Raw genomic sequence first — 20,918 nt, 5'->3', positions numbered from 1 at the left:
TTCTTTATGTCTAACTTTCAGCCTAGAGACCTAAATTCTAGAAAGAAAAATAGGATAGAGTTTGGATCGAAGTCTGATGAAATTCAAGTTAAAGCCAGGTTTATCTAGCCCACTTTTACATTTACTGCATATTGAGAAATGTGAGTTTCCCACAAGCAGGCAGACATCAATTTGAACACACTCTAAGTATATGCTTGATTTAAACATGAAAAAGATGCTTATTTCTCTTTTATAGTTTTTTAACTTTTGTGTAATTGCTAAATGCTCTTAGTTGAGCTTTAACAAAATTTTCTCTTTTAACAAAAATGACTCACTCTGGGAGTATAGGATTTTAACAACAATGAGAAACATGGTCTTCATGTTTTCAGCTGGTTCCCCTACACAGCACCTAGGTTATGTATTTTCATTAATGTGCTTGCTTCTAAGCTTAAACTATTGTTTCTTGAATAATATTTCCAGTTATCATCACAAAAGGTAAATATCTTTATATGAATGAATGAGGAAGCGAGAGCAGTGATACTGATCCTAAGTCAACAAGCATGATTTTGCCTCTCTCTCTCTCTCTCAATCAATCAACTTACGAGCTGATTTCTCAATCCTGCAGCCAGGTGTTGTACTGAAGCATGTCAAGGAGGGAACTGAGAGTTCTGCTTTCTGGTTTGCTCTTGGTGGAAAGCAAAATTTTACAACCAAGAAGCTTACACAAGATATCATTAGAGATCCCCACTTGTACACCTTTTCATTTAATGAAGGTTAGTTGAATTTCGAAATTTTATTTGCCATTACTTGTTTCCTTTTACTTTCTATTATAATCCATAACAATTCTGGGTTTTTTGCCTGAATATGATGTCTTCATGTTTGTTTGTGCTCTATGATGACTCTGCAGGAAAATTAGAGGTGTGCTCACTTATTCTCCATTACTTTGTAATATTTGATGTTTGAACTTTTGTATTTACAATGTCTTCTCATCTCCTTACATACGTTTATACCACCTCTCCTTCCCTCTTGCAGGTTACTGAGGTTTACAATTTCTCTCAAGATGATTTACTGACCGAGGATATATTGATACTTGACACCCAAGCTGAGGTCTTTGTTTGGGTTGGTCAGTCTGTGGATTCCAAGGAGAAACAGAAGGCATTTGATATAGGACATGTATGGTTGTTGAAATCTTTATTTTACTGCTTTTATATTCTTCTGTAATGTTCTAATTTATCAGATTTTTTCAGAAATACATAGAGCTTGCAGCATCCCTAGAAGGGTTATCCCCAGATTTACCACTTTATAAAGTCACAGAAGGGAATGAACCATGTTTCTTTACGACATACTTCTCATGGGATGGTCCAAAGGCAATGGTATGTCAGAGGTTTCTGAACTTTGCTATGCAAGTTATCTGATACATTGATTTTTAGCTCTTGATAATTAATTTGGATTGAGTGAGTTCATATAAATATATATCACATAAAACTTGTTCTGATGGGGAACAAGAAACTAGAAAAGAATCTTTAGAAACCACTCAATAAGTAAATAGAGTTGCCAAACAGGTGTAAATCAAGATTTTGTAACGGCAGTGAGACATGATTTTCAAATTTTTGTTTCTTATGCAATTTAGTATCTTCAGCATTTTATTGCTAGAACGTGTAAAGATCATTGTCGTTGCCATTAATTTTCTAGTATTTTTTAAAGCTCATAATCACTAGGGAGGTAATTGAGCCACCTGCATGTGAGACTTCCATGTAACCCCCACCTGACCTGGACTTATCCTGGCTTGTAGACTTATGAGTCAAATATGTCTTCAATAATAGACCCATAAATGATTTTGGATCCAGGTCTAGGTATATAAGTATAAATTTGACATTGATCCACCCCACTTCAGGTCTTTGACATGATAACTATGTGTCTAAGTTTGGTGACCCCAACCCAACCTGGACCAGACCCAGACCTCTATATGATGGATTTGCTACTAGTTTGTCTTATATACCTAGCATTTGTTCTTTTCTATGACTATTGAAATTGTTATAGGACATTAAGGACGTTGGTTCTCCAAATCCTTATGTACTCTGGTCTTTGTGTCTCCTGTTGCTGATAATGCTTACACCAGGTGCTCATCTCCCATGTTTTATGACATAATAGAGACTAATTGATGGGCAAAGAATGTGGTCACTAAATGAATGAACTAACATCAAATAGTTTATGGTGCTTGATCGGGACCATAGCCTTACCTGACTGTTAAAGCTGATGAGTCTTGTGAAAGTTTATGTACCTGGACCCAGAACTGACCTGATTCCTGAGGGGTAAGGTTGGATCAATGCTTGGACCCAATCCTTAATGAGTTTTGGGTACAGATTGGGGGCACCCAAACCCAGCCAGAACTAGTTCTCCCTTGTGTGATATCATGGGAGGAAATTGACATGTACACTCTTTGTTTTAATAGTATTCTCTCTCTCTCTCTCTCTCTCTCTCTCTCAATGGAAACAAATCGAGCGAAACAGTAAGTTCCATTATGAAGACACATTATTGTAGAAAAACCCTCTTATTTGGCAAGATAATTTGGAGTTCTGCGAATCAAAATTCTTTAGATGCTCTAGTGTGGAAGTGATAGTCTTTTATAAATAAAAAATTTTCTGTGGAGCACTGTGTGCATAAATTTCTTGTCATTGTACTATTGAGCAACAAAGATTGCATGGAGCCATTTAATTATGTGAGATGGCTGGTATGTGGTCATTTACTAATGTGACATGCAGTGCAGATAATTATATGGTGCATGAGTTTTAGATCATCATCATTATCGAGATGCTCTGCTCTGTTGCTCTTTTAAAACCATAGATAAGGGGTATCACATATAAGCTTACCTTTAAGAAACTGGGATTTCGAGCTAGCATGACATTTGAAGGCATTCCTTTATGGTGTTGGATCTAAAGAAACAAGAGTATATCTTATGCGTGAAACATTATGTGGCCATGATGAAAGTTTAGGGTAAAGGTGACATGGTGTCCTAATTACCAAAGAATGAATTTAAAGTGACATGGTGTCCTAATTACCAAAGAATGAATTTAAAGAAGTTTGAGATCTTGCTTTGTTATAAGTCACCCATGTTTTCACCAGGGTGGATGAATTTTTATGGGGGATCAATTACCATGTTTATTAATACAAGTTTATATTGATTTTCAGCTTATCAAATAATTTAGCACTGTATGGTGATTTTGGAGGGTTACCTGCTAGCTTTTTTTGTGATTGATTTTTTATGCACCAAACTTACATTTCTTATGGCATGGGGTAGATCACGAGTTGGAGATTCAGAATTATATTAGGAAATCATGTTGGGATACTGCTGTATCAGTTTTGTGTGCCCTATTTGCGTCTGTGTTGGATAATAAGTATGTTAAAGTCAGGCAATGTTTGGGGCCTCAAGCTCAATACACAGTTTAATTGGTCATTGTAATTATGCACTACAATAAGTATCTTGGTATGTATGCATATGCATGTGCATTTACACATGATATCTTACTCGTACATCATATACAACAAACTGTGAATGCCTTTTTCAGTTATATTCTTTAGCTTTCCCCATTTTGCTAACTTGATTTTCTGTATATATTTAGAAGTGTAGTTGTATTATATAGCTTTGCTTAGCAAGCTTTATGATTACTTCTCTGTCTGCCTATGAGGATAGCTCTAGTTTCTTGTTTGTTACTTTCTGATGCAGATTGCATTTATTGCATGCTTTCATCACTTAAGAATGTTTTCATGTTAAACAGGCTCAAGGAAATTCTTTTCAGAAGAAGCTTTCCCTTCTTGTTGGGACAGCTGTTCAGGCTTCAGAGGTAAATAATTTCTTGACAACATTTCTTGCTTTAGAATGTTCATAAAGTCTCGCGACAATGTTCTCGGTCATCTTGATTTACCTCTGCCATTTAGTTGAGGCAAAAACTTATAAATTTGCACGAAGTAAAATGTACTAGGTTTGCCTAACAACCGGCAGAAATGATAATATCAATAATCAAATTTGTTGACCTATCATCTACCTAGACAGTGCTATTCAGTTGTTCCAGTTTTACTGTCTGTTGGGTTGTTTGGAAGTCTTTGGAAAAGAAAAAGGAAAAATGATGTTTTTCTAGAAAAGGAAAAATCTAGTTCTCTGGTTGTTTAGTTTAGCCAAATTTGGAAAACCCTATTCCATATAATGTTAATCTCCACTGCCCAAACAGCTGGAAATTCATTTTTCCCAAGAGCATTAGTTTTCCAGTGTCTTTTTTATGCAACCAGACCCTAAGGTTTGATTGCTTTGCCATTTTTACTTCAACTGAAAATTTTTATCGTCTATTTGGTTTCAAAGAATCACTAGATGCTAGTACTTCAGCTACAAATAAATGCCTATGAACTTTATTAAGCGGCCAAGATAGGCTAATTGTAATGTAGAAAAAAACAGTAGTTAAGACCCACTTACATGTTCGATAGGTTAACGGAGCTTCATATATTGAATTTCACATGAATCTCAATATATGCTTTGTGGGCCTTAACTACTATTTTTTCGCTCCATTACTATTAGCCCATCTTGGCTGCTTAATAAGTTCATAAACCAAATAGATCAAGATTCGCCGTCTCGGTAATGGATCCTGCACCGGTCCCACACTAGTACAGTATCGGTATATCTGATATGGGGGTTGATTCAGCATACCAAGTCTCAGTTCGTCATTGCTATGGTATGGTTAGCTCAGTACGAGGGTGGTAAGTGCCGGATGACGAACCATATTAGGTTGTCTTGTATTTTTACTCGTACTTTTACTGTTTTTGGTTGTCTTGTTCTTTTGAATCTTATTTCTCTAGAATTTATATCCACAACCCTACAATATATGAGCATTACGATACTTGCACAACCTGGTCACAATCTACAAAGAGATTAGACCAATGTCTTAAAATATAGAGGTTTCATAGTAACCACGAGGGTAGGAGGGTTCATAGCAGATAGCAGATAGCTGGTGTTATGTGACTAAAGCAGGCCGCTAAAATATATCAAAACTTTTTCCTATTAAATATCAAAAAATAATGTTTTATATCAACTTCATGCAGTAAATAAAATAAAAAAAAATCAAGGGCAAAGCTATAGGACATAATTCTCCTAATAGCATAACATCATGTCAACATCCATATTAATGTAAAGGTCCATAATTTAATGACAAATATCAACATCCACCAAACATAATAACATTACTCTGAAGATAATAATGTCCATAAACACATAATATCAACCATAGAAGAATGATGTCCATAATCATATAACATAATTCGCCATATAAAACATCATCATCGATAGATATTGGACTCCAACTGGAGTTTGGACAGAAAAGTCAAATAACAAATTAATGATTGGCTATCTCAATTATCAATTCTCTGCCACTTCTAGGAGATCCTCTCTTTAAGCATTAGAATTAGAGATTTTCGAGTCAGTCAATTAAAAACCGGTCTATTCCATTGTGGAATAAATTGTTGCTTGAACTCGTAGCATAGCAGTCATTATAGTAGGTTTTAGCATGATATATCAGGTACTTCATACCTAAGTGTCATATTGCTCTGTTGTGATATTTAACATAGCAGTTTCGGCCAAAACTGCTGTGGCGGCTGATTTTTAAAACAATGCATTAGATCGAGGCACAGCAAAAAGGGAGACTACAGTCAAAAATGCATATGACATCTACTAGTGGCGAAAAGTAGGAGTCTTGGTCTTCAACTTGTCTATTTGAATTTGTTGCAAGGAACCTAGCAAAATATATCTGAAGTTAGCTGAGCTGTGGTCGTCTTAGAAATGTTGTTTGTTATTAGCATTGGAGCAAGCCTGCTTTCTATCATGATATAAAAGCAAGCATTTATATTTTATAATTTGTTTCTTAGGTGATAACGCACCATGGTCCATGAAACATATGAAGCCAAAATATAGCACATTTCGATATTTCGTTTTGCAAATTTTTTTGTTTTGATAATGTCAATCCAAATATTACAATTTTTACTAGAAATGTAAGATAATACGAAAAAATGGTAGCCTAGTGCACGAGGCTCCCACAACTACAAGGTCTGGGGGTGGTTAGATGAATGCAGCCTTACCCCCACGTGTTCCGTATTTTGAACTTGTGAAAAACCCAAATCACAATTAAGCAACCTTGCCGTTTTGCAAGGCTTTCCCTCATATTAGATAATATAAGGATTTTTATAATTTTTTTATTAATATCTACTGTGAATGGGTTAAATCTTGTGGAATATCAGTGCCTTTTTAACATTTGTAACTTTATTTGAACTAGAAACAAAATCAGTAGAGATATGACATCCTATCGCCAAACAAGACATAATAGTCTTTTTGTGTTTTGTTAATCAATGCAAATTTGAATTATCATCTACTAATACATAGCAGTTCTCACTTGATATATTAAAACTGTAAGTATTGATTTGTTACTGCATTTCTGTAATATGTACACTATATACAAATGGAAGAGTTAGCTATTGCATGTGATGTAATATTCTGGGACCTAGGGAGGAGTAAGCATTGGTTTGTCTAGATTTATCATAATCCTCATTTATAATTTTCTGCAGTCTAATGATAAGTCCAACAATTCAAATCATAGTGGACCCACTCAAAGGGCATCAGCATTAGCCGCTCTATCTTCTGCATTTAACCCATCTTCCAAAACCAAAACTGGTGCTCCAAAACCATCCCGATCAGGCCAAGGATCACAAAGAGCAGCTGCGGTTGCTGCACTATCTTCCGTTCTAACTGCTGAGCAAAGGAAAAGATCTGACACTTCTCCAGCTCGAATCAGCAGAAGCCCTTCCCCAGGCCCAGATACGACTGCTTCTGGTAGAATGACCATTTCTTTATACCACAATGTGATGCTGTCTAAGTAGTATATAATTTTGGTTTGTTTCTTCTTGTTTGTTTGCAAAATATCCCCAAAGTAATTGTTATTCCTTAAGATTTTCAGCAAGTTTAAAGCCATACAGCTTCTCTTTTTAATAGCCATGCCAATTTTTTTCTGCACTACTCAGTGGAATGCGTAGCTAAGTTATCCAACCATATTTTACTCTACAATAACTCATCATTGGGTAGTTAATATTCTGGAAGATATTGTATATCTTGTATGAACTTTGTCAAAAACGAAAAAATCATATCTTGTATGAGGAAAGGTATTTTGCATGAAATTTTTATGTGAAGAAATGCATATGATGAATTTGTGAGAATATTCTGACTGCTTTTGAAGAGTTCCAAGAAATTCTGGCAAGCCGTAGTCCTGGTTTTGGAAGACTGTTTAGCTTGTTGTCTTTTTTAAACCATTAAGATCAAAGAAACCATCTCAATTCTTTCTGCATTTATCTTGCTCATCTTAGGCTATGCATGTACACGCATACAAAGGGGGGAAAAAAAGAAGATCCTCATCATGATTTCTTATTTAATTGTCTTTGAGATGTAAGCATTTTTACTTACTGCAGATACTGTGAAGACCAAAAGTGCTAGCACCGAGGTCAGGAATCCTGAAGAAATTTCAACAGAGAAGGAAGCTGTAGAGGGAGATAGATCCATAACAGAGAGTAATGGAGCAGATTCTGAGGTAATACAAGATTTGAAGATGGATGAAGATGGAGGTCAAAGCACATTCAATTATGAAAGATTGAAAGCCAAGTCTAGCAATCCTATAAGGGGCATTGACTATAAAAGAAGAGAGGTACCATGTGTGAAAAAACTCATTTACTTTGGAAGATGCAATTTTTGCTTCAAATGGAACACAAGAAGTTAAAAATTTGATTAATGAAAGATATGGTCGAATAACTTCTGCTAATCCATGTTCATACAGATGCATCTTAATCTGCTGTTATTTTTCATTTATCTCTTTCTTGTCTGCTTGCGTAGGCCTACTTATCTGATGCTGAGTTCCAGACTGTTCTTGGTATGACTAAAGAGGCATTTTATCGGCAGCCCAAGTGGAAGCAGGATATGCAGAAAAGAAAGGTGGATCTTTTCTAAGCGTGTGCAATCAAGATAGGCCACCTCATCCAAATTGTCTTAGTTCATATTTGCCTTGACATTTTTCCTCCTTGTTTTTCAACCTCTCTTTTATTTGGGTTGAGATATGCAGTGGTATCCTTTTTTGGTGTCGCTTGGTGTCGCTTGCTGTTTGTTGATAACTAATGCTTGCCTGCTGGGTGATTTTGCAACATAGTAGGTATTTTTTTATTTGTACATGAGCATTTTTATTTGGCTGCTCAGGTGTCTCCCTAGTTTGCTTGGTTTGTTACGATAATGGTCCATAGGTAAACATTTTGGGTTTGATACATATGGACTATCTGTAATTGATTATCATATATATTTAATATATTGGAAAAAAAAGGGGGTTGTACTGTATCAAGTTGTAAAACAGACCATTGATTTATATTCTTATTGCATGTAATCTTCAATATCTGTTGTGAGCCTTAAACTGTTGCATTACAACTCTTCTCTGCCTCAAATGTCTCTTGATATAATCTGAAAGTGGACCATACTTGGTGAAATGGAAATGGTAGCTGATTTAGAAGCCTCATGTTATGTTTGCAAAGAAATACCCTCCCATGAGTACTGAAGCTTTTAGTAGGCCTTGTGGGTGTCAACTGGCACAATTAACCTATCTTTGAATCCTTCCTGCCTCGTAGGGGTTGGTGAACTGCTCACCATCTTCTCAGAAATAGATTTAAGTAGGCTTTGAGTGTGGCGAATTGACTGGTTGGAGGGTGCAAGTTTGCTAAGCCGATGAAACCTCTTGGTGTTGATGCAAGAGCCTTGGTTCAAATACCGCCTTCGCTTAATTTTATGATCTCAAATTAAGATATTTTTATGTGTTTTACCTATCTTTTTACCCAGAATATGAATGTGATTGGACTTAAAATTGCAAATTTATATTGGTAGATATGATGTGCTGTAGCAAATAAAATTAGATAGAAAATATTGTTATTTTCTTCATTCTTCTGTACTGAGCTGTTGGAACAGGTCCAGTGCAGAAGTAGCAATGGTTAGCATGCATCCCATGGAAATGAGATGAATGCTTTTCAACAAGATATAGTTTTAGAAATGTATAAACACATCGAAATAGCCATTAATTGGTGTAAGTAATCAAAATATATATGTATATATATATATATATATATATATATATATATATATATATATATATATATATATATATATATATATATATATATATGATGGAGGTTTAGCTTGTGCAAAATTTTCTATTCATCACGTGGATGTTGGTATTAATAACATTTATATTAATATGCTTAACCATAATTAAAGTTTTTTACTTGATATCCAACAAAACATTAATGACACCAGTATTAATATGATTGGCCATCATTAAAATTCGTTGCTTAATGTATAATAAAAGTTTGGCTATTAAAATCTTCTATATATTATAATTTGTTGAATTACTATAAATAAATAAAATTTTTGAATTACTATAACTTATAAAGATTTAGTTTAACAAGTTACGGTTTAGTAAACTAGACAAGTTTACTTTCTTCAAAATGATATCTTTTCCCCGGTTTTAATAAAAGATGGAAGGGAATTGGAACTACAATTCTTTTCTTTTTCGCAAAAGCTTCATACTATATAAGGCTTTAGGGCCAGCAAGACTTGGCCTTGTCGGCCCCCTCTCTTATAAGGACTTGCTCTTAGAAGAGGTCCAAGATTCAAATCTTGGCGGTGGCACATTATTGTAATTTTTTTTGAAAAAAACTAATAGTTAAATTTACTATTTTTATTTTCTTTTTTGATGACCCAAAGATTGATTCATAGATTGATTTTGATGATCACAACACCTTGAAGTATAGATACTAATGTTTATGTTGCAAGAAGAAAGATATTTATTTTGCAAGGAACATAGCAAGTTGGAAGAACACAAGAAGGCCTCCAAAAGCACTCAAGAAAAGTTAGAAGAAAGCTACAATTCATTGGCCCAACTTTAAAGTTCAAAAGATTCAAATTGGAGGAGCAAACTCAAAGGAAAATTCAAAAGAATAGTCTTCGAGTCGACTCCTGAGGAATTCGAGTCGACTCCAATGGTTGCCGAGTCGACTCCAAAGAAAGCGAGAGTCGACTCTCAGTGGTACACAAGGGAAAACTCAGAGAAGCAGTTTTTGGACACTGAGATTCGAGTCGACTCCCACAAAGTCCGAGTCGACTCCAAAGACAGAACAACCCCAAGACAGAAGACGGTATTTTCGTCTCTGAGAGGCGAGTCGACTCCAAGACAAGTCGAGTCGACTCCAAGGCAGCGCGGCTCCAAAATACAGAGGATCAGTTTTCCGACTCTGAGATTCGAGTCGACTCCCAGACAGCTCGAGTCGACTCCAAGGCAGCGCTACACTAAGATGGCAGAAGACCAACTTTCGGAAACTGAGAGCCGAGTCGACTCCAAGGAAGTTCGAGTCGACTCCAAGACTGGATGAGCCAAAAGACAGAGAATCGGGAGTTCGGACTCTGAGATTCGAGTCGACTCCCAGGACAGTCGAGTCGACTCGAGTGGACAAAATTCAAATTTGGATCCACGGACTACAGAGGATGAGCCGACTCCAAAATTGCCAGGTCAGCGCCAGAAGTTGGCGAGTCGACTCCGGGTTAAGTCGAGTCGACTCCCAGTCAAGACGGCAACTTTAATTCAAACTTGGAACAGTTGCCGAGTCGACTCCGGAAAAGCTCGAGTCGACTCCTGCTACAGCCGAGCCGACTCCTGATCGCGCGAGTCGACTCCAAACCCAACGGTCATATTGTCAGGAGCTGCAGACTGGTTCCAACGGCTCTATTTTTGTCTCTAACGGCTATATTCTTGTTTCCACTCCATCTAAAGCTATAAAAACAAGAAGAGAGCTAGGGAAGAATGCATGGAAGTGGGAGAGATCATCTAGGAAAGAGATCTCAAAGAGATTACAAAGGAAATCTCCCATAAGCACAAAAGGGCCATCCAAAACGAAATAGAGAGAAGAAGAGCATCCTAGTGAATCCGAAAGCTTCCTCTCCATCCGTGTGCTGCCTCGGGGATCCTCTACTTCATGCCAAATCAGAGGAGGATCAAGTAAAGAAGAAGCCGAGCTCCTCCATCTTCAAAACTCGTTTGAGGGCTTCTCTTTACTCTATTTGTTTATATTGTCATATCTGCTTGTTTAAGAAGCTTTGATTTGTTTTTATTCTTTGTTTTAATATCTTGTAACTTGATTCAATCAAGGGATTGAATCAAGGGGTTAAAGGTTTGTTGGTGAGCCAAAGGCAAAACCAACGGTGTAAGGTTTGTTGGTGAGCCAAAGGGAAAACCAACGGGATTAAGGTTTGTTGGTGAACCAAAGGGAAAACCAACGGGGTTAAGGTTTGTTGGTGAGCCGAGGGTAAAACCAACGTGTAAGGGTTTGATTGTGAGCCCGGGAAAACAATCGGAGTGGTTCTAGTCGGTGAGCCTGGGAAAATCGACCGAGTTCGTTGTGCGCTCGTAAAACAACAAGTTGGGTTGTGAGCTTGTAAAACAACCGGCTGTAATCGGTAGGATTATAGTGAAATTTCCAAGAGGTCTTGGGGAGTGGATGTAGGTGCTGGGGTGCACCGAACCACTATATGTCCTTTGTGTTTGTAATGCCTCTAGTTATTGTCTAACTAACACACTTACTTACTTAGATAAATTGCTTGCTTAATTCTTATCCGCACATCTTTTAGTTGCAAGCATATTTAATCAAGTCGAAGTCTATACATCAAAACCTTGCTAAGTTTAACTTTCACTGTGTATCTATACAACTTAGCATAGTTAATCAAAAAGTTTTAGAAGTAGCATAAAAGTTTTAAAAGACCCAATTCACCCCCCCTCTTGGGTTGTATCTACTGGGCAACAAGTGGTATCAGAGCAGGTGCTCAAATATTATTTGTAGTCTTAACCGACTAGAGCCAAAGATCATGACAACTCAAATAGATAGTTTTCTAGGAGAAGGACAATCAATTGATACACCTCCACTGTTTAATGGTATAAACTACCCACATTGGAAAATACGCATGCGCATCTTCATTCAATCACAAAACTATTATTTATGGAAAATCATAATAAATGATCTTCACACACTCTCTCAAACTTTTAATGAAAAGGATTTAGCACAATTGAATGCTGATGCCATGAACCTTTTATATTGTGCATTAGATAGGAATGAGTTTAATTGCATATCTTCTTGCATGACTGCTAAAGAAATATGGAATATGCTTGAAGACAAATATGAATGCACTAACAAATCTGAAACATCATGTGTAGAAGGAGAGCAGTATCATATTGAAAATCCATGCTTGGTGGCACAAGAGGTACATGCTGAAACTGAAAGCAATTTTACATTTGATGAACTCCATGATGCCTTTTCTGATTTGTATTTAGAATATAAGAAACTTATTTGTAAGAACAAAAACTTGAAGATTGAAAATCAAATTCTAATAGATGAAAAACTGAAACTAACCAGTAAAACTGAAATCTTAATTAAAGAAAATCAAGAACTAAATCAAAGAGATCAACTTCTCACTGAAAGTCATGATAAACTTAAGAAAAACAATGAGTTACTTTCAGAAGATAACAGAAGATTAACTAAAGAAGTTGACAGATTAAAACCTGTTGTTGAACGATTTACCCTCAGCTCTGAAAAATTGAACCTAATGATAAATGATCAAGGAGCTGAATTTGATAAAGTTACATTAGGATATCAACCTTGGTACACCCAAAAACCTTTTAAGAATATGTTTGTTAAAACAGTTTTTAATTACTCTAAAACAGATTCTCATAAACAAAAGCTAAGTAAAATCTCTTCTGTTGTTCCTAAATCTATACATTACAAATTTGATGAACCAAAAAGGGAGAAACAGAAAATTAAAAGTTTTCCTACTACTCATGTTCGATCTAAGTTTGTTAAATTCAACAAGAGGATACAGAAATACATCCCTTGTAATCCTAAAATCTGTAAATTCATGGACAAAATAGCTATTAAGAGAATATGGGTTCCAAAAGGAACAATTATAGCTAACCTACAAGGACCCAAAAGAGCTTGGGTTTCTAAGTTGAAAATATGATTATTCTTTCAGCAAGCATGTCTAGCTATCCAAGGTTCTAATGAAAGATGTTATCTAAACAATGGGTGCTCTAGACATGTGTTAAAGAATTGAATTTAAAATGTAATTAAAAAGAATGATTTAAATGAAAGAAAGGATGAAATAAGTAATTCTTACATCTTCTCGTATTGAAATTACTTTATTAGTTGATTAAAACATAACTTGAAAGTATTAATCATTTTTGTGATATAAGTGATATTTGTCTTTTTGGGTATGAAAAGAAAATATATTCAAATCACTTCTTTTTGTATGCTCCACTCACTATTGGATAAGTTGCTAAATGATTAATTAATTCATTAAAAATAACTCTATGAACCCTCTATATGCTTGATTAAGAATTTTAGTCCATGGCATTATTTTTTATTGATCATCAATATGATAATGTGTACTTGGTATGCTTTTGAATACCAAGATTAAAGAAACCATCCTTGGCACATAGAATCAACTCATGCTAGTATGTAATTAATCTCAAAAGACCTTGCCATAGGTTTGCTTAGATTATCTACTTAAAGGTCAAAGTTTTGCTATGCATGCTAACTAAGGAAACAAACAAAAATCATTTCTAAATCTAAAGATGTTGTTTCTATCTCTAAGTCTTCAAAAGCTTACATTGGACTTGTTCTTGGAGAATAAAACTGAAGTATTTTTCTGTATTTACTAAATCTTGTAGAAGCGTTTCAAATGAAAAAGGTTTCCAAACTGTGAAGATCATGGCACAGTGTTGAAAACCAAAATCCAGATTAAGGTTATACAGAAAATAGTATTAAATTCAATTATTTCAGCTCCATGGACATCATAAGTAAAAAGGGGTTAATAAAATTCTTGAAGAAATGAAAAAGACAATTATGTATGATAGTCATCTACTTAAATAATTTTTAAAAGACTATCATCACTGCTTGTCATACATATGATTTCTATTTTTGATGAAAATTTTGATCTTCTGAAAAATGGAAAATGAACCATTGCATATCTTTCATATTTTTCAGTCGTACATGTTATTATGAAAATAATGCCAAATCTGATAAAGATGCTTCTATCCTTGGATATCATTCATCAAGCAATGCATATAGAACATTCATGAAAAATTCTAGTTGTAGAAGTATCAATTCATTTTATTCTTTATGAGACTAATGATTTATTATCAAAATACTAAAATCAAATTATATGGTTAATCTTTTACATATGCACTTAATGAAGAAAATTGATGATTACTAAAAGACTAAATCAAGAAAAGAGGAAATAGATCTTGATAAAGATTCCTGCATGATTAGAAGTAAAGATCATCATTATCATGTGCTTGCTTCATGAGCTTTATATTCTGTCAAATAAATGAGTAGAAGTCACTCCTATGTGGTTACTTCATTAAAAAGGAGATCTATGAAAAATAACCACCATATTTAAAAATACACATTACATATATGATAAAGCAATATGTGATTTAGAACAAGCATCAAAAGCATGATATATAAAAGCTTAAGCAACCTTTTTGATAGAAAGTAATAGTGATAAATCTATGCATCAAAAAGATGAATTTGTGATATCTTATTTGCTCAAAGTATGCATTGATGACATCATTTTTGGTTCTACTAATGAAGAGTTATATTGCAAAGTGAGTTTGAAATATGATGAATGAATTAACATCTTCTCTCAAACTCCAAATTAAGACAAACAGGAAAGGGGATCTTCATTGACCAACGTTAGTCCACAAGAAAACTCTTATAGAAGATTGGCATGAAGAAGGTATATCTATGACCCCATCTTGTAGAATTTGAAAAGGATGAGCAAAGTAGATCTATTGTGTTAAAGCTGTATTGAAGCATGATAGAATAATTATTTTATCATACAGCTAGTAGACCAGATTGTATGCTCATTATGTGACCTTGTGCAAGACTTCAATCTAACTTTAATTAATCATATTTTATTGATAACAAATAAATCATAATCTGAATTTTGATAGAAACAAATGTTTAAGATAAATTGATTAAAACATAGTTAACATATCTTATTGATAATTATCTTAAGCAAATAGAATCTAAACTAAATTGACTTAAACTATCTTGGTTAATGAATCTATCTCTTTAGTTCAAATGATATGTGCTTGCTTATATTTAGGCAATCTCTTGAGTAAAGTGACTCAACATGCAACTATTGTCATATCTTATATTGAGTCATCTAGTTAAAAAAAAAATATGTTGGATGAATGTTTTGTATCTTGAAGAAACCAATGACTTTCTTTCAAGAAAGAAAAGGAGTTTGTTAATAATGCAGGATCCTTGAGCAAGAAAATGAGAGATCTCAACTTGAAGGATATCTCCATGTAAGATACAATAAACATTCACTTGCAAACAAGAGAGAGGACCTTCTTCAGCCAAAGGTTCATACATAAGAAATCTAGTAGGTATTTGACTGAAGAATGCAGAATGGATTGGTAATTCTAGATACTTCTTGAGCAAAGTCAACAACTTAAGTCTTATTATGGCATGATTAAGTTCTTTAATTATTAACTTTTGATATCATGGCTCTATACATATTGATTGACTTATGCTCTTAGAAATTGTTTCATGGTTTGCCTAAACTAAATGATTTCTTTGCCTATATCATAACCATGAAATACACAAGTATATGCTTAAAAGTTTGATGTAAAATAACTTGTGAGAAGTTATGAATCCATGAGCATAATAAAAATGTTGTTTGCATGATATACATATATATGATACACAAGATTAATTCTTTATTCTGCTCTTTCATGTAAATTACTTGAGAATAACAAAAAGAAAGAAAGATAAAGAAAAGAAAATGAATATTATTCAAGAGATGAAAAATCTGAGCAAAGGCAAGTACTTCAATCTTAAGGAAAAGCAAAACAAGCATAATATATTCGGCACACTTGGAAGGGATAAAATCTATAATTAATTACACTCAAACAGGGAGAGTTTGGAGTGAACATTTTAACCTTTCTATATTGCTCATCATAGGGATGGTGCCAATGGGGAGGCTAGTGGTAGTACCCGGCACTATTTGACCCAACTATTCGGTGTAGGGCATATTAGGGACGGCACAAGAGGGAGGCTAGTGGTAGTACCTCGTGCCCCTTCCCAACTCCACCGGATAGGGAGCAAATAGAGTATAGAGCATAAGAAAATAAAAATAAAAGACAAAGTAAATGAAAATATATAAGAAGAATCAAGTCTAATTATTAGTCACTTGGAAACACACCATAAGGATGAAATCAGTGCAAGATAATGTTTAAATAAGGGGAGTTTATTTGAAAAGAATTGATTTTGATCCTTGACATGCTTGTTCTTAATATTTTAATGCATGACTTAACACATAATATATTTTGCATGTGACATGATGTTTTAAATTATGGGTTCTCAATGTTTTACAATGCTTCATGCTTGGATAATTTGATTGAATATTTGGAATACTATATAAAATTTTTTATTATTAAAAAGAAATTTCAGATTTGTCATTCACAATCATCGTTAAAATCTGAAAGGTGAATAAATTTGTAAAAAGGAGAAGAGAAGGATATTTCTATTTAGGCAAAATGAACTGAGTTTGTTCTATCCTTCAACTTTCTTAACTTTGGTATATAATGTGCTAAACATAAATACAAATATTCTGAATATCCTCTTATATGTGTGAAATATGTGTCTTCAATCATAATGATTTAAGATGAGCTACAATGTGGAAGATCCATATCTCAAATTATGACTTTAAAAGCCTCTATTGAAAATCTTTATGAAATTCAGAATCTGATTTTGTATAAAAGCTTAAACTCAATATGATTTCTAAATAAAATCTTAATTTAAGAAAAACAGAATTAATTCTGATGCCTTGATTGTTTGACCCGATACGCATCTGAAACATATCATTTCTTATCCTTACAGTGTACCAATATTGGTCCAAATGATGTGTCTTTCGATGATCTTGATTGCAAACAAAAATTTCTAAATATATAATTTTATTTTGATATTAAAAAGGGATTTATTGTGTTTCATGTATACATTGCTGAAAAACTGTGATTAAGTAATTGAGTTCTATAAATCTATATACCTCAATGATCATCTATATGTTTTTCTCTCCTACATTCTTCAAGACTTCCATCAGAATATATATAGAGTGAATGATCTTAAAGCTAGAAATATTTCAGCTCACTCAAATGATTCTAAGAGAAAGAAAATGTAAATGCTTTTGAAAGAAACTGAGCTTAAAATGAATCATTTTCTGTTTAATATTTCTATACATTTTCTCTAAGATTAAGAGAAAGCATAACTTGTTCTTGAAGGATTAGAAAGAGTAATTGCCACAAATTTTGAATAATACTAGATTACTCTACATTCTCGATATCATAGAATTTCAGTCTTATTCACGTTTATCATTAAAATCTGAAATTCAACAATAGAAAAGAATGATTAAAGAAGAATGCATCTTTTGAGGGGGAGCTTCAGATATTCAGTATCTTTTTTATGGATTGTTTTTAATGAACCTCCTTATATTGCACGACTTGCTTTAATTATATAATGAGTTTATACCTTGAGATGAGTTCTATAAAGGCTGTCTTATCTCAAACCTTGAATGAGCTGAAACTTATAGAAAATATATTTTTGAGATTGACAATTTTATTGAACATTATCTTCAAATTCTAAACTCTTAAATGGAATGATCAATAGAGGGGGAGAAAGAAAATTTCAGAAGGAGAGGTCTCACGGAACTTAATCGCGTATATCTATAACTAAAGGAGAGAGGAAGAATACAAAATGAAAAATGATCCTAATACTCTCCAATATGTATCATCTGAAATTTAAATCTGAAAATCTTTATGATACACCTTGAGGCGTGTTATTTGGTTAGTATATCTTATGCATCACTCATGAACCAAATTACAAATCTTAAGAGCCTCTAATTTAATAAAACAGGGGGAGAACAATGTATTAAATTTTCTTGAGTATCTCTTAGAAAATCTATTTTGAACCTCACTAATGAGTTTTAATTTTATGTATCAAATTGTGCTTATTTTCTAAAGGAATAAAAGAAAGTCTTTAAAAGAGCTCAAAGATGTATCAAAAATTGCATAAACTCATATTTTGGTATTTGTGCCCCAATGCTCTTATTATCATAAAAGAACTTTGAAGTCATTAAGAATTAATGATCCAACATGATGATATGTTTTTCCAAATATATAAGTTTTGATCTTTTACTCTGAAAATTAATTAAATTGCTCTCATGTTGATAAAATACTTAATAGATTGGGCACAAGATCTTAAATGAACAAGCTTTCACACTTATTATTAAAGAGAGGTTAGATTTCCACTCATAACCTAAGGAAGATTCCACCTACACTTGATTAGAAAACTATCTGTGGTATCAAATTAGAAAATCTCTTGAATTCACACTCGATGTGTTCTGCTCTGATCTTTGTACTTAATGTTTCACTATCTTTTTGATGTTGTCAAAAAGGGGGAGAAATATCTAAGTATATGCTTATAATGCTTTGTGATAATCAGCTTGAACTGAAATATATTGATTGTGTTAAGCTGATTAAATCTAAAGCATTATCATGAAGTATGTTTTGTTTTAAATATACATGTTGTCTACTTCATGCAACTTTGCTATGTATTACTTCTAGAAAACAATATCTTTTATATTGCATATACTCCAAGTTTTGTCATCATCAAAAAGGGGGAGATTGATGACCCAAAGATTGATTCATAGATTGATTTTGATGATCACAACACCTTGAAGTATAGATACTAATGTTTATGTTGCAAGAAGAAAGATATTTATTTTGCAAGGAACATAGCAAGTTGGAAGAACACAAGAAGGCCTCCAAAAGCACTCAAGAAAAGTTAGAAGAAAGCTACAATTCATTGGCCCAACTTTAAAGTTCAAAAGATTCAAATTGGAGGAGCAAACTCAAAGGAAAATTCAAAAGAATAGTCTTCGAGTCGACTCCTGAGGAATTCGAGTCGACTCCAATGGTTGCCGAGTCGACTCCAAAGAAAGCGAGAGTCGACTCTCAGTGGTACACAAGGGAAAACTCAGAGAAGCAGTTTTTGGACACTGAGATTCGAGTCGACTCCCACAAAGTCCGAGTCGACTCCAAAGACAGAACAACCCCAAGACAGAAGACGGTATTTTCGTCTCTGAGAGGCGAGTCGACTCCAAGACAAGTCGAGTCGACTCCAAGGCAGCGCGGCTCCAAAATACAGAGGATCAGTTTTCCGACTCTGAGATTCGAGTCGACTCCCAGACAGCTCGAGTCGACTCCAAGGCAGCGCTACACTAAGATGGCAGAAGACCAACTTTCGGAAACTGAGAGCCGAGTCGACTCCAAGGAAGTTCGAGTCGACTCCAAGACTGGATGAGCCAAAAGACAGAGAATCGGGAGTTCGGACTCTGAGATTCGAGTCGACTCCCAGGACAGTCGAGTCGACTCGAGTGGACAAAATTCAAATTTGGATCCACGGACTACAGAGGATGAGCCGACTCCAAAATTGCCAGGTCAGCGCCAGAAGTTGGCGAGTCGACTCCGGGTTAAGTCGAGTCGACTCCCAGTCAAGACGGCAACTTTAATTCAAACTTGGAACAGTTGCCGAGTCGACTCCGGAAAAGCTCGAGTCGACTCCTGCTACAGCCGAGCCGACTCCTGATCGCGCGAGTCGACTCCAAACCCAACGGTCATATTGTCAGGAGCTGCAGACTGGTTCCAACGGCTCTATTTTTGTCTCTAACGGCTATATTCTTGTTTCCACTCCATCTAAAGCTATAAAAACAAGAAGAGAGCTAGGGAAGAATGCATGGAAGTGGGAGAGATCATCTAGGAAAGAGATCTCAAAGAGATTACAAAGGAAATCTCCCATAAGCACAAAAGGGCCATCCAAAACGAAATAGAGAGAAGAAGAGCATCCTAGTGAATCCGAAAGCTTCCTCTCCATCCGTGTGCTGCCTCGGGGATCCTCTACTTCATGCCAAATCAGAGGAGGATCAAGTAAAGAAGAAGCCGAGCTCCTCCATCTTCAAAACTCGTTTGAGGGCTTCTCTTTACTCTATTTGTTTATATTGTCATATCTGCTTGTTTAAGAAGCTTTGATTTGTTTTTATTCTTTGTTTTAATATCTTGTAACTTGATTCAATCAAGGGATTGAATCAAGGGGTTAAAGGTTTGTTGGTGAGCCAAAGGCAAAACCAACGGTGTAAGGTTTGTTGGTGAGCCAAAGGGAAAACCAACGGGATTAAGGTTTGTTGGTGAACCAAAGGGAAAACCAACGGGGTTAAGGTTTGTTGGTGAGCCGAGGGTAAAACCAACGTGTAAGGGTTTGATTGTGAGCCCGGGAAAACAATCGGAGTGGTTCTAGTCGGTGAGCCTGGGAAAATCGACCGAGTTCGTTGTGCGCTCGTAAAACAACAAGTTGGGTTGTGAGCTTGTAAAACAACCGGCTGTAATCGGTAGGATTATAGTGAAATTTCCAAGAGGTCTTGGGGAGTGGATGTAGGTGCTGGGGTGCACCGAACCACTATATGTCCTTTGTGTTTGTAATGCCTCTAGTTATTGTCTAACTAACACACTTACTTACTTAGATAAATTGCTTGCTTAATTCTTATCCGCACATCTTTTAGTTGCAAGCATATTTAATCAAGTCGAAGTCTATACATCAAAACCTTGCTAAGTTTAACTTTCACTGTGTATCTATACAACTTAGCATAGTTAATCAAAAAGTTTTAGAAGTAGCATAAAAGTTTTAAAAGACCCAATTCACCCCCCCTCTTGGGTTGTATCTAC

General features: G+C 34.9%; 1 protein-coding gene across 3 annotated transcripts in view; it reads left to right on the top strand.

Annotated features, from left to right (window-relative positions):
- LOC103716428 (villin-2) overlaps positions 1-8,440 on the top strand; it is a 31,697-nt gene extending 23,257 nt beyond the window's left edge. For 2 of the 3 annotated variants that reach the window (XM_039132829.1, XM_039132828.1), the window contains exons 16-23: positions 605-752; positions 887-924; positions 1,012-1,152; positions 1,227-1,352; positions 3,756-3,821; positions 6,580-6,844; positions 7,474-7,706; positions 7,892-8,440. In XM_039132829.1, coding sequence (XP_038988757.1) covers positions 605-752; positions 887-924; positions 1,012-1,152; positions 1,227-1,352; positions 3,756-3,821; positions 6,580-6,844; positions 7,474-7,706; positions 7,892-8,005 — 1,131 coding nt within the window. In that variant the 3' untranslated portion in view covers positions 8,006-8,440. The remainder of the gene's footprint in view (positions 1-604; positions 753-886; positions 925-1,011; positions 1,153-1,226; positions 1,353-3,755; positions 3,822-6,579; positions 6,845-7,473; positions 7,707-7,891) is intronic. The other variant, XM_008804412.4, reaches the window with a different exon arrangement.
- Positions 8,441-20,918: the final 12,478 nt, after the last annotated feature.

Source organism: Phoenix dactylifera, chromosome 13, assembly GCF_009389715.1.
Source record: "Phoenix dactylifera cultivar Barhee BC4 chromosome 13, palm_55x_up_171113_PBpolish2nd_filt_p, whole genome shotgun sequence".
Taxonomy (NCBI): domain Eukaryota; kingdom Viridiplantae; phylum Streptophyta; class Magnoliopsida; order Arecales; family Arecaceae; genus Phoenix; species Phoenix dactylifera.
Note: the sequence above shows the minus strand (reverse complement) of the source record. Positions and strands in the feature narration are given on the sequence as shown.